Source organism: Amblyomma americanum, chromosome 6 (assembly GCF_052857255.1).
Source record: "Amblyomma americanum isolate KBUSLIRL-KWMA chromosome 6, ASM5285725v1, whole genome shotgun sequence".
In the NCBI taxonomy this organism is placed as follows: Eukaryota; Metazoa; Arthropoda; class Arachnida; order Ixodida; family Ixodidae; genus Amblyomma; species Amblyomma americanum.
In genome coordinates this window covers 96,008,482-96,022,998 of record NC_135502.1, presented here as the reverse complement: position 1 = coordinate 96,022,998, position 14,517 = coordinate 96,008,482, and the positions used below count along the sequence as shown (strand labels likewise).

The window sequence follows — 14,517 nt, the reverse complement described above, 5'->3', positions numbered from 1 at the left end:
GACTCAAGAGAATTAATGAGATAAGCTTGATGGGGATTCCAAACTGGGGATGTGAATTCCAACTTTGACCTAACGAACAATTTATATGCTAGTAACTTTACGTGTTGAGGAGCGTGATGAAGATGTCGTTTTAAGAATCCTAACGTTCTGTTAGCTGATGATATTGTGTTAGTGACATGTAAACTCCAGGAAAGATCACTATAAAGTGTTACACCTACATACTTGTAGGACTGAGCTGGTTCTATGGACACATTAGAGATTACGTAGGATCGAATAAGAGGATTATGACGGTGGTGGACAGATAAATGCTTGCACTTATGAGGGTTGAGTTTCATTAGCCATTGGTTACACCAGTTCTGGACAGCATTAAGGTCACTTTGAAGAGATGCTTGGTTAGCGGGTTTAGTAACTGCACTATAAATTACACAGTCGTCAGCAAACATGCGTGTATTAGAAGTGACTTGTGATGGCAAATCATTAAGGTATATTAGGAAAAGTAGCGGGCCGAGTACAGATCCCTGAGGAACATCTGATGTTACCGGAAGAGAGTTAAAGTTCTTATTGTTAACAGAAAGAAATTGGGAGCGATTAGATAGGAAGGCTTCAAGCCACTTCATTATGTAGGGGTGCAAATTTAATCTGGAAAGTTTTGTCAGTAAGCGTTTATGGTACTTTATCGAAGGCTTTAGCGAAATCCAATAATATGACGTCAGTCTGTTGATTGTAATCAAGGTTTATGCGCAGATCATGTAAGAAAGTTGCTGGTTGGGTCTCGCAGGAGTAGCCCCTGCGAAATCCATGCTGTGCCGGGTGAAAAAAGTTGTTAGAGTCAAAGAAGGCCATGATATTGGTATAGATGACGTGCTCCATGATTTTGCAGGATACGCTAGTTAGGAAAACGGGGTGGTAATTTAAGGGCGAATTTTTTTCACTTGATTTGCAGTCTGGAACGACCTTACCATGTTTCCAATCCTTGGGCAGTTGACCAGTGAGGAGTGCCTGCGTGAATAACAACGACAAGAAAGACGCACATGTATCTTTTGTGTTTTTTTAGTATTTTGGTATTGATGTTGTGGATGCGGGCGGAGGATGACAGCTTCATTTTTTTCTATTAATGATGAGATTCCTGTTGGCGAGAATATAAGCGAAGGCATACGTTCCATAATAGATGTCGGTTCTGAAGGATGTGACATGCTAGCTTCTTTCGTAAACACAAATGAAAATGCCTCATTAAATAGATTTGCGCAGTCTGTATCTGAGATGGGTTCACCTGATGCATCGGCAAGGGAAATGTTACGCGTGTGCTGCGGGTTGATGACTTGCCAGAATTTACGGGGGTTAGTTGTTAGCATTTTAGGCAAGTCGGTCTAAAAAATAGCACGCCTGGTTACACGAGTTTTTTTTTTAAGTAGACTTTTTCTGCCACATAGTATTTATTCCAAGCGTTCTCACTGGGATGCAATTTCTCTGAGCAGAAGAGGCGTTTCTTTTTGTTTTCCAGATGTTTTAGACAACTGTTGTACCATGGGTTTCGAGGGCTGTTTCGTATGACTACTTTTAGAATAAATTTGTCTACCAATTCTTCAATTTTCTTTTTGAATAATAACCAGTTTTCATGACTCGTTCTTTGGTGAAATTTGGGTTCAACAAGGACTTGAGAGGCCCGAAGTTCGTTATTAATAGCAGCATAGTTTCCCTGATCATATAATAGGATGGTTTGTCTATTGGTTGCGCGGTGCAACGGTTTAATGGCGAGGCATGCATGTATTATTTTGTGATCGCTAACTCCTGGATGATACGTGATGAAATAAACACATTCTGTATGATCGGTTAATATTGGATCAAGGGTATTAGCGCTGTCTTCTGTTACACGCGTTGGCTCAGATATTACTTGTACCAGATTGAAATTAAGGCAGACATCAAGAAATTCATTTGCTTCATTGCTACCTGTAGAGGTTAGGTTCTGCCAATCAATGCTAGGAAAGTTGAAGTCACCGAAGACGAAAATGCCGGCGTTAGGATGCTTAGTTTTGATTTCATTTAATGGATTATTAAATTTGTGCGGAAAATTTGGGCTGTTATTAGGAAGTTTATAGCAAACGCCAACGACAACTGACTGTGGTGAAAAGTGGAATAGGATCCGCAATATTTCAATGTCTGATGAAAGGTTGATGGGCGTGCATGACAGTTCTTGTCTGGTTGCAATAAGTACGCCTCCTCCCCTCCTATCTTTGCGGTCATTGCGATAAACACGGAAATTTGGCAAGTCAGCGAGGACTTCGCTGTCAGATATGTCAGTGTTGAGCCACGTTTCAGTCAGGATTAGTAAGCTGCTGGAAGACGATGAGACGAGGTTAGAGACGATGTCCCGCTTTGAAATAAAACTGCGAACATTCGTGAAAAACGCTGACAAGGAAAAAGCGGGTTGCGGTGAACGTTTTAAACGCTTTGACGAAATTTGTTGCCGAGGTGATTGCTACTGCACTTCTTTTACTGTTTGCGATGTCTCGTCGAAGATGTAACGTTTTGGACCGATGTTTAGTGTTTTGAAACGCAAGGTGAATTTATCTGTAACTGACCGCGCATGGGCAACTAGCTGTTTGCGAACATGACGAAGAAGAGGAGAAAAGTCTTCGCCAATGCTGTAGTCTTTTCCTTTAAATTTTTTTTCCATTAGAGAGGATGCTGTCTTTAGTTTTGAACGACGTGAATTTTGCGATGATTGGCCGGTCGCGATCTGTCGAGTGGCGCCCAAGCGCGCTCGATGAGCGCGCTCGATTTGATTAAGAAGTATGGTGAAATCCAGACTAATGACTTTTTCCTCTGAATCCGCAAAATTTTCAGAAGGATTAGTGACGGGAATATTGTAAAATATGAGGTTATTACGGCAAGAGCGGTTTTCAGTACCGTCTATACGCGCTTCCAGTTTCACTATCTGTTGGCTTAGTTGGGTAGTTAAAGTTCTAAGGCTGTCTATTTCAGAATTAATTGCAGAAAGCGCAGCGTAATGAGATTCCAGGGCAATCATGCGCTTGTTTAAATCTGCCAGAGTTGAATCAGTTGTTCTGAGCTGTGTCTTAATGTCCTGTAAGTCGGAGATTAGGGTAGTTTGGACAGCTGTTAATTTCTGCAGTTCGGAAATTATTGTTTCCGAGTTGTTCTGCCCAGGATTCGTCTCCACATCACCCGACAGGAGCATACGGATCGTGCGCAAGCATTCAACAACAACACTGGCGCAGCACTGCGGGCTCGGCAGCTGCATTAGTAATTGCTGGTCGGAATGTTCGGCTACTGGATTACGTTCTCTTGAGAATTTGCGGACGTCGTTTTTGTCTTGCCGGATTCTTTCTTTGAAATTTTTGGTTTCGCCGATGTAGCTTGCGTCGTGTTTGTGGGCCTGCGCACAAGCCCACAAACACTGTTGCGCTTTGCCTACCTGTTCCCAAAGACCGGCCGCGGAGGGAAAGAGCCCAAGACATTGTCTGCAACATTCCATGCGCCGACTGCGACGCAAGCTACATCGGCGAAACCAAAAATTTCAAAGAAAGAATTCGGCAACATAAAAACGACGTCCGCAAATTCGCAAGAGAGCGCAATCCAGTAGCCGAACACTCTGACCATAGAATCAACTTCGAATATATATATAATTGGTTTTTTGGGGGAAAGGAAATGGCGCAGTATCTGTCTCATATATCGTTGGACACCTGAACCGCGCCGTAAGGGAAGGGATAAAGGAGGGAGTGAAAGAAGAAACCCGCATCCTCGGCACCGAAACAAATTAACACAAAAGGCTCCTTCTGGAATCCTGGCACATTCAAACCACCCCGAACAACATCATCCGCACAAAAGGAAACCTGCCCCCAGTATATGCCCAGGGACTTCGCTCTTCAACTCAACGGAAAAAAAAAAGTTGCCACTCACCAACTCCCAGCCTTAACCCTACTTCCTACCCCTCCCCCGCGCCTTTCGCCTCACAGCTGTCGTTCCTTTGACCACCCCCCCCCCCCTCCCCTCCATATTTAAAAGACGCTAGTTACTGCCCTCAGTCACCCCGCATGAAGGAGCCGAGTCAGCTTCGAAGCGTTGGGTTAAAGTTAAAATTTTTGGTTGGAGATGTACAGTTTATTATGTCTTCAAACCCAACCAGACAGGCAAATCTGTCAAAATGTTTAGTTTTCAACTTCCATACCGCATGCCCTGAATTATATTATATGCTTCTCCCATTCGGCGTTGTCGTTCTGCGTAGCTGCAGGCAACTCTTGCCGTTAGCGTTTTCACGAAAGAAATAAATTCCTCATTTAGCAAGACAAAGGCCGGGGCCTTGCACTGAAGGAGCTTGTTCATTCGCTCAAAGTCACCGATAAGTAGACTTACAAATTCATCAAAAAACAAATTTTGATCACCCCTGTAATTTTGATCACCACTTTAAGTTTTACCCTTTTCAATATCTCCCGTTGACTTGTAAAAATGCTTGCTACCTACAGTTGAAATCTCTCTTTACGAGATGATATCTGTGTATGGTGTTCCGGACGCAACAGGCGCATTGTGCATGCCCGACTGCGGTGGGCAATAGGCTGCATAGAATCATTTTTAAGTAAGCGCGGTGTCGTCCTCTAGCCAGATAAAAGCTGAGCAACTGCATTTTCGAGGCGCGACCTTTCGCGCTAAGTGCTGAAAGTTTCTGGTACTCCAATACCATACGTTACAAGTCAGAAATTCCTAGGGGTGACATTCGACAAGACCCTGTCATGATCCCCGCGTGTACGACAGCTAAAAATCAAGCTCTGCTCTTACGCCTCTATCTTTTGTATGCTCTCCACCACCAGAAGAGGCTGCTCTACACGATCATTACTACGGTTGTACGGAGCGCTCTGTGAAGGCCTTCTACGCTAGTCTCCCAGATCTTCAGGGTATCTCACAAACATCAAACTCCTTGAAGCTATGCAAGCTAAGGCCTTGAGAATCTTCCTCGGCCTTCCCAAGAACACCTCCACCGTGGGTACTCTAGCAGAGAGCAGACGCCTGTCTGTATCAGTACTGCTAACCCAGGAGTTGCTTCGTGCCCAGATGCGGTTCGTAGCTCGTGCGCCTCACCATCCACTCGCAGCGTACTGTATAGAGAAAGTTTCCGACCTTGTCCCACCACACTACCAGCGCGCTGTCAAGACCTCATCATCACTTTGGAGGTACGCAGCATTTCAAATCAAGACAACAGTCCCTGGCATCAAAAGAAAAACAAACACCCCCGGTCCTTCACTTAAATATTTTGCTCTTGAAGACATTTATGGATGCTATAGTGCGCACCGTCACATCTACATTGATGGCTCTGTCACATCGATCTCATCAGCGACTGGCGTCTGGGTTCCGTCAACGCGCACCACAATTTCGACGACACTCAGTCACCGCATTTCGACTACTGCTACCGGGCTGGCTGCTCTGCGAGCAGCATTTACTTACATTCTGCAACAACCGCCAACAGCGTGGGTTATCTTCAGTGACTCTCGGGCTGCATTACAATCCATAAAGTCATCAGGAAGCCTTCAAGAGCTGATCATCGATGACTTGAACAGATTACACTCCGAGGCCTGCGAGCTAGGTCACCGTGTTGTGTTGCAGTGGTTGCCCGCTCACTGTGGCCTTGCAGGCCACGACCACGCTGGCGGTGCAGGGAGGTCGACGCATGACGACACCTCCTTGCTCCTACCTATAGATAAACCATTTTCTCGCAGTGATGGTGTGGGACTTCTGGCTACAAAATCCTGGCAGACGCAACGCTCTTTGTGGTGTGATCCGCAGCGTTAATATAGACCCCTTCTTCGTATCGACCCCACTTGTGACTTCTGTATGCCACGCAGTTTAGATAGACGTGATCGTAATTGCCTGCACTGAATTCGCCTGGACGTTGCCTTCACTAAATCCTATCTACATAAAATTGGGGCATCAAGTAGCCCTCTGTACCCCACATGTGGTGTGCCCGAGGATCTTCCACACTTGATCTGCCGCTGTCAAATCTTTAACAACCATCGCAAGGCACTGTTAAGTGCTTGAGGACTCCGACAGCACTGTCCCGTGCACCTCGAGCATGTCCTTTGACCCTGGAGGAATTCGGCTTCGGATGCGCGCGGCATAAAAGCATTATTAGTTTACCTTAGAGACACGGGTTTGGTGGACACACTTTGACAATCATGTGTGTGTTTGGGAGTGCGTGAGTGTAGAGTATTTCACAATTCACCTTTTCTTTTTAACTTTTCCTCTCTTTTTCATCCTCTTCTTCTCTTCTTTCACCCTCACCTGCATGGTGTAGCATGCCAGGCCAACAACCAGGCAGACCTCTCCTGTTTCATTAAAGTCTCTGTCTCTCTCTCTCTCTCTCTCTTTGGCTGAAATGAGTTCCGCAGCGTGGATACTGCGTTAGGTTCTAAAACCCGCCAACTGAGCCCAGCAAAGCTGCAAAATTTTCTCGCGCATGCATTATGCTCGGACATGGCTTGGATCTACCGGATCTACAAGCCCGAGCTGCAGAGGCAGGCTCGGGCCGAACTTTGAGCTCAGAATACTATCCTTGTATCGCCCAGCATGCGATCACTTACCTCACATATCGCAACACAATTCGGCTGTTGTTTTTTATTTCTCGTCACGAAGCTTTAATACGTAGCTTTCTGACATCTTTTGTTTTGAGTTTAGTTAATTTTTCATCGGCATAATCGTATCCATTTCATCTGTTATAGTTCCTGTCATTCAGATAGAGGGAATGAGTAGATGTGCTACGTTTCCAGCCCGAAGGCTTTGGGGATGCTTGTGGGCACCTCAGAAAGAACCTATGATTGATTGATTGATTGATTGATTGATTGATTGATTGATTGATTGATTGATTGATTGATTGATTGATTGATTGATCAACTGCTCAGAAGTATCCCTATTATCGCCGTTGCTGAAGTTAAGATCACTTGCTTCTGTATAATTATTCGGAGAGAGTTCAGGCACGACGTTATCTCCAAAACGTTTATTCTTCAGTGCCCCCTGTTGTTGCAGCGTCCCGGGTGCCTAGGCTATATCCAGCAGTCAATATGACTGCTCTGTCTCCTTCTCAGGTTAACACAGTTTCGCACAGGCTGCGAAACATACAGGCAGCAATACCATCACAGTACACCCAAGTCGACATCAGCGTCAGCCACGTGTCCCAAGAGTCCTGAGTCGGCAGCGTCGTCAGCGGAGTTAGCGACTGGCTCCACAGCCGAGTTAACATCTAAGGCGTCGACGTCGGCGTTGACAACGGCTGGCTGCGAGCCATCGACGGCCCCAGCCGGCTTTGAGAGCACGTCGTCCACCGAGACATCAGCATCCACAACAGCGGGTCTGGCCGTGGTAGGTTGGACTTCGGCCTCAGTCACTTCGTTCTTTACGGTTGCCGAGGCGACGCTGACGTCTTCAGGCTTGAAGATCTCCTTGACTATCTTCGTAACCACGACCTTGGTGGTGACCACTTCGGCCGGCGCCGGTTCGGCCGTCGGCTGCAGCGGGACGCAGTCAGCTCTGTCCGGGTAGTCGCACACCTTCAGTTTGTCATTGAAGACCAGGTCACCGGAGCAGTTGAACAGCTTGGGCGTGCCCTGCGAGGCACGTAAAGATAGGAGCGGATGCGTCTTTATCTCTTTCTTTATCTCTTATTAACAACTGTTTGCCTAACCGTAATCAAACTGTCTATGTCGGCAGAAACTGTTCTCAGAGAGGGAGAAAGCAAAATTTAATGAGGGGAAAGGTGGCGAGATCGGCGGGCGGAAACATGATCATGGCCTGCTACTCCACACTGCAGGTAGGCACAGGAAAGCAGAGGAAGAGGCAGGGTGGAAATGTCTCATTTAAACTACTGTTTTTTGGTGTGGGGCACTACAACAGAAATAAATGTGCATAAAATTTACATGCTGCAAAAGAAAGCTGTCCGTTACATTGACAAAGTTGATTACCACGCCCCTACCGATCACTTATTTCCTACTGCCGGATTATGCTAGTTCATAGCTTGTACCAATATCGCTTAGCAACCAGATACAAAAAATTTCTATGATATAATAATCTAGGGTTTCTAGACATTACTTGCCTCACTCAAACTGTACCGGCTTATGCCCTGCGCAATACCGAAAAATGGTTTATTCCTTTTTGCCGCAACAACTATGGGAATCAAATGTTACGTTACAATCTGCCACAATTATTAAACCAATTACAGTCGATGAATGTCGATATTTCAAAAAGAAGCTTGCGCGAAATTAGAGCCACCTTTATATAAGCAATAAAACGCTGTTTCAGTATATATATTTTTGGCGTAAAAATATTTTGTATGTATATCTGCGTCTGTGTAAGAAGAAGTTTTGTCTATACTGTTGGCCGATCTTCCGATGTTCGCAATCTTTTACATAGTACTCGTATTTCCTGCTGTATGCTGTATGCTGTATGGGGGTCCGGGGGTCCCTCAAGTGATCTGCGATCACTTTTTACCCGGACCTACCCAAATCTATGATGTAAATAAATTAAACTCGAAGCTTCTAACTTGAAGGGGATGATGTCGTAATTCAATTAAATGGCCAAGCACAGTTTGGCTGACACTCGTCCCTCGCGGAGCTTCTAATGCATAGAATTCGCGGTCCATGTCTTGCACACTCATAGAAGCGCATCACAAAACTGATCTCAGAAAAAAATAATTTCTAAAGAGGGTGTCACAAGGTTTATATTAGGTCCCCTGGCACTGCTAACTTCCGAGATAACGTGAACGAACACTATGAATAAACGGGAAAAAATTATTTTTGTAACTCGTTGAAGCAACTCTTTACGCATGCAAGGGGTCGTAGAAAAAAGCCCAGATGCTTTGGAAGCCCGCCGCTGTAAGGGAAGTTCCTGCAAATACTGAGTTTTTCTGTTTTAGCAACATTGGGCTGCTGCAGCCATATTTCTTCCAAGCCCGGCGACCCGGGCAAACGGAAGGTGGTACTTTGAAAACTTGCCCACTGTCCATAGCATTCACCTCAATGCGGCTTCCATGATGGTGGACGAGGACCAGGGTTAAAGGCTGCGCGCTTATCTATCTAATCCCCTTATCGCCGCCCCACTCTCCTTGTCAGGTAGTTACGAAATGATTAGTTATTTTATTCGCAAAGGAAGTCTCCAATAAATAAATGTACAACCCTTGTCAAACGTAAGAAGCCAAAGGAAGTTTGCTTCTGAGCCGTACAGTGGAGCTGCTGTATAGCATCTGTGTAAATCCTTTATCTTTCGGAGGAATGAAAACGCGACCTTCCGTCAAGTCAAAGAGATCTGGAGTGCTGGACCTTTGGGCTGTAAACTTTTGGCAAAGGTTGTACTTACATTTCCTACCCTCACACGCTATGTCCATCATACAAAAGGAAACATCGAAACGTTAAAAACTAATTTTTCCCCTTCGGAGTGGAGCCGGAAACGAAAACCAAGAGAGCGTAATGCGTCACAAGAAACATTTCCGTAACTCCATGTTTGCGAGTCGCAGGAGCAACTTTATGCTAACTGAAAGGCGAAATTCTAGAGTCCCGGGTACAGTGCGATGTCAGAATGCACGAGAAAGAACCCCAGGTGGTCGAAATTTCCAGAGGCCTTCACTGTGGCCCCTCATAGCCTGAGTCGCTTTGGGACGTTAGACCGCCATATACCAAAAAAAAATCGATTCGGCAATGGAAGCGCTTGCCTGCCGCTGTTGTACGCATTTCTTCCAGTGACACGTTTTATTCTTCGTCACAAATGATACAAACTGTTAGACACTTATTTTCCGGCTGTTCTCGGTGGTAACCTCGGTGTAGATCGCTGTCACTTGCGGATTTCACACCCACAATACATACTTGTAGGTTTGCTCTGCTAGTTATCATGTTGCCACATTTTCTCTGTACTTTGCTCGCGTTCTTGCGATCATGTTATACCGCTGCTGATACTTCTCTTTTTAAAGCATTTCTTCGCGTGCAATGTACCTGCAGTTTTGAGAAGAGCTGTGGCCAGTGGGAGGGTGACCTTGAGGGTGACCTTGGCGTCCTCAAGGTTCCTTGCTTTCGCACGTCTACTTAGTTTAACCACATTAAAACAATACCACATGCCACTTTTTTTCCCTCGAGCTCTCTGCTGGAATATCGTGAATGCTAGTTTGCTCTTCAATCCATGCTGCTGCTTCTCTCTCTCCCTGCCATTTGATGTTACCCCTATACTTTTCCTTCCCATAGCTGGCTACGCTTTTCTCAATTTAATGTTGAGTCCTTTCACAACCCCTTTCATCTCCGTTGGTGGACACCGGCAGGATGCCAATGTTGTCTACTTCACTTCTGAGTGCTGTCGGTAGGTTCATGTTCATCACCTCGGCGTGGCTGCCAAACGCACTGCAACCTGATGTTGTCCTCCGGTGATTTCTCATGGCCTGGATCTGAAGGCTCTACCTGGCATTACATTTGTACAGCCTTTGTCAAAAATATACAGCCGAAATGATTTCATTCTGTGCTGCACCGTGGGGCTATCTTGAACTCCTGAAACTGCTGTGCTTCGGAGAGGTGATAATGAGAGGTCATTTAGCTTTCCAGAGATTTGGAGCGCTGGCAATGCAAAATGAGTCACGCTGCATGGCCCTTAAGCAAACCCCATGGGCTGCACATTTCTTAGAAAGGCTGTACATCCTCATCAGTTATCTCACTACCTGTGTTAAACTGTTGCTTCTTTACCGGGCTACTGATCATCATTTTAGTTTTCTTCCTAATAGTTTTAACCCTAAGCTTCCTAGTTTGCATGTCGATGTTCTGAATCACTCACTGCCTTTCCCCCTCCTGGATTGCTTAGCAACGCGATGTCACTAGCTATTCAGAGGATATTAAGGTGTTCTCCATTTTCTCTTACGCCCTAGCTCTACACGTTACAGCTTTGCGTCAACCTGCTTGACACCATTCCTTACCAAGACTTACCAAGATCCGAAAGACCCCTCCTTCCCTTAAAGAATCCTAAATAATCGCTATTCAGGATCACTTGGTGCCACCATTCTTCAGAAGTGTCACATCCCCGTATGAACCCACCATACAAATGACTCGGCTAGTCGTAGCAAAACAGTGGCACTGCTATAAAATCCGCAATATTTGTGCTCCCACTACATCCAATATAATGTGTTGGCTAGAGCGAAAACATTTTCTTAAAACTCTCTCAAAACAACGCTGTCTCACAACTAGACACCCAGCACACTTTAAAAAAAGCATGAAATCAGATAGAGATGTGCACGACACCCTAAGTCTATCTGTCCGCAGAGGGGGAAGCTGAAAATAGGTCGTGTCCACTCCCTGTGGCAAGGGCATTGTTAGTCGGCAGAGGAGCTTGCACTGCACGGCGTGGGCATGCTTACGTGGCTGCATATGTAGAACGTGGAGCAGTCGAAAGGGTTCCGGAGAACCGTGGCGTTGGCGTTCTTGTGGTCTACGGGTGGGCAGCCCGTGGGCAACTGCGCAGCGCACGCGGCCACCATGAAGGACAGGCTGACGACGACGACCACACTTCGTTGCACCGCCATCCTGAGTCCTAAGCGCGTGTAAGAAAGAAGATCGTCGACGAGTGTTTGTTGTGTACTCTGGTTTGGGAACGCTTAGAGACACAGTATTTGCTGTCGTCCCATGCGATCGGGAGAAGCATAAGTGCAGTCAACTCTGTGTCTTGAACGCCAGTTAGTTGCTGCTTGTTACATAAATGCTTGTTACATAAAGCCTAGCTCAGCGTAGAGTGGTGTCAAGACTGAAGTTCTTGTACCTACTTTATCACGGACACTTCAACATAAAAAAGAAACATATCTTCAGGAACCATTCTACCACTCCTCAAGGACTAACAATACGAAAGCACTTCGTCAACCCATAAGCCACATTAATGTTCACAAATATTCCTTGTTTCCTTCAGCTATCCATTACTGGAATAATCTACCATCCACTGTTGTGAACTGCAGCACAGTAGAATCTTTCTTACAACATGTTAGTCACCTTGATCCAACATTCTCACCATCGATGCTTCTGTAATGATGAAACTGTATTGTGTATTTATTTGTACATATAACTGTCTCCCTTGTTGAATCTGCCATTGTAATTTTTTGTGCCTTGTATCCACTCCTGCATGGGCCCGAGAAGGGCCTGCAGTATTCGCAAAAAAAATAAATAAAATAATGTTACATAACGTGGAGGCTAACAAAAAGGGTGCAGCTTAAGTTAAGGACAGCACAGCGAGTCATGGAACGAAAAATGAAAGGTGTAACGTTAAGAGACCGGAAGCGGGCAGAGTGGGTGAGGGAACAAACGCGTGTTAATGACATCCTATAGTCGAAATCAAGAGGAAGAAATGGGCTTGGGCCGCGCATGTAATGCGAAGGCAAGATAACCGCTGGTCCTTAAGGGTAACGGAGTGGACTCTAAAAGAAGGCGAGCGTAGCAGGGGCCGGCAGGTTAGGTGGGCGGATGAGATTAGGAAGTTTGCAGGCATAGGGTGGGCGCAGCTGGCAACGACAGGGTTAATTGGAGAGACATGGGAGAAGCCTTTGCCCTGCAGTGGGTGTAGTCAGGCTGACGATGGCATAAATAGTCTCTTGTGTCTCCTTTCACGGTTAGCACCTATGGTCAGAGTACTCGCATCATCGCCGAAAACTCAGTAAGGAGGTGAGTGTGCACTAGTTGGTTTTCTGTGTCCGTGCGTCCTGTCGTAATGCATAACACGTCGCGACATACTGCGCATGCGCCGACGAACGGTACGCATAACGTATAATTGCCTTCACATTATGCCAGCTAAGTACCCTCATTCAAGAGCCAATATCAAAAATTTATTAGCGCCTGCAAAACATCAGAAATCGGTATGACGGAAATTCGCAACAATTGGCATATGCTAAGTTTTGTCCGAGTTGTGTGAGAGATCGACCGGAAGGTTCGGGGACAGTAGACGATCGTTTATCGAAGAAATGTCTGACTGGTTTTCGCGCAAAAGTAGTCAAAAGGTGACAGGCGAGGAGTCGTTGAACACTGGCTTAAAGCCGCACATAGCTCATGTTCTTCACACAGATTCCTCACAGAGGCACCAATTTTTTTTTTCTCAGAGCGCTAGCTACTGAAAACACGTTAACATTTAACTTTGCACGAAAGCTCCATGTAATAGTGAAGAGTACACTATGGTGCAAACGGTATGTCGCGAATATACAGAGTCACAGTTTGCAAACGAAGCCTGGAATAAAACAACCAACATTTTTTTGGAGATGGGGGAAGGTAGCGAGAGATCCGGAAGATAAAGAAAGGCAGATGGGTTAACCAGAAGCAGGTACTGGTTTGCTACACTGCGCAGGTGGAAAGAGATGCGGGGAGATATATACGAAGTAGAAAGAAGAAGTGAGTTAAAAATAACTTGTAGAAAGCAAGTAATGACTTCACGACTGTAGTCATAGCCTATATCGCGTATGCACGGTGTCTTCAGTAGACGGAGCAGTGAATGGCTGTTCCTTGGCGAGAACCTTCATCTCCATTAAGGGAGAGACTATCACGGCCATCCAGTGCACGGCATTGCGATTGTCTTGGGGGCGCTAAATGCGAGGCATGCACAGAGGACGTGTTCTATCATCTCCTCTCACCTGCAGCTGGGGGAGAGGGCGACAAATGTGTACTAAGCGTCCCGCAAAATTTTGGGAGCTGTGCCATTGGCAAAACAAGGGTCATTCGGGACTTTAATAAGCTGCTTCCTGTTCTGGTCTAGCACTAGTTTCTCCTTTTCTTTAAAATGGGAGTTTCGTTTTCTCGGCGTGAGATGTTTTTCAACAATTCCAGGCTTTCCACAGCGAGTGAGGTGTAGCAGCAAAGTAGACCGATCAGAGTAACAATAAGTATCGTATAAAAATACAAAATATATCCTCGTTTTCCACAAAATATGCATGCAGAAAAAACCTTAGCACATTTGGAGCGTTGTTAATCCCCAACTCTTTGAATTGGGTTTTAACTCTATACTCGGTACCAAGGCATGACTGATTCATCGTGCAGGCGTGCTAAAGGAACGCGTGGACTGCTGCGACCGGGTAGACTAAAGAGGTACATTCGCTGCTTAAATGACTCCTGTAAGTACGCATGCATACTCACTTGACTGAGCTTCTTCAGCAGGGGCACTTGGCATAAGAGAAGGGGAAACGTTCATGCAATGTATGCTTCTGCGTGGGGCACTTTTTATTCAAAAACCAGGCAAGGCCAGCAGTCATAAAGCGGAACCCACGCGTCTTGCGCAGAAACCCGATAAAAAGCTTCTCGCGTCGACGCAGACTGTCCCGGCAGGTGTAATCTCAAGCAGTATAAGTCCAATTTCTAGAAATGCGCTGCCAAATGGCTCCTTTTTACTGCTCCCACTGGTGTCGCAAATTGCGGAAGATAAACTTTGCTCGGCGGTTGCAAATGACGAAATGCAGATGCTGTGGGACACGTTCCAAATAGCTGTCACCCATTCCCAGCAGCGTTGAGCGCAATGTCGCTACATTCA

At 45.8% G+C, this 14,517-nt stretch overlaps 1 protein-coding gene across 1 annotated transcript; it reads right to left on the bottom strand.

Annotated features, from left to right (window-relative positions):
* Positions 1-6,988: 6,988 nt before the first annotated feature.
* Positions 6,989-14,278, bottom strand: LOC144093881 (uncharacterized). Its single transcript, XM_077627623.1, has 3 exons — positions 14,127-14,278; positions 11,384-11,556; positions 6,989-7,610 (listed from the first exon to the last, which is right to left on the bottom strand). Exons 1-3 carry the CDS (start codon positions 14,179-14,181, stop codon positions 7,140-7,142), a joined length of 699 nt encoding a protein of 232 aa, XP_077483749.1. The 5' UTR covers positions 14,182-14,278; the 3' UTR covers positions 6,989-7,139.
* Between the last annotated feature and the right edge of the window lie 239 nt (positions 14,279-14,517).

Excerpts from the sequence above, each read along its gene's own strand:
- LOC144093881 (XM_077627623.1), bottom strand. The coding sequence starts at position 14,181 with ATGAACGTTTCCCCTTCTCTTATGCCAAGTGCCCCTGCTGAAGAAGCT. Across the intron at positions 11,557-14,126 it reads TGCTGAAGAAGCTCAGTCAA|GACTCAGGATGGCGGTGCAA; the intron begins GTGAGTATGCAT and ends ACACGCGCTTAG. Across the intron at positions 7,611-11,383 it reads CGTTCTACATATGCAGCCAC|GGCACGCCCAAGCTGTTCAA; the intron begins GTAAGCATGCCC and ends CGTGCCTCGCAG.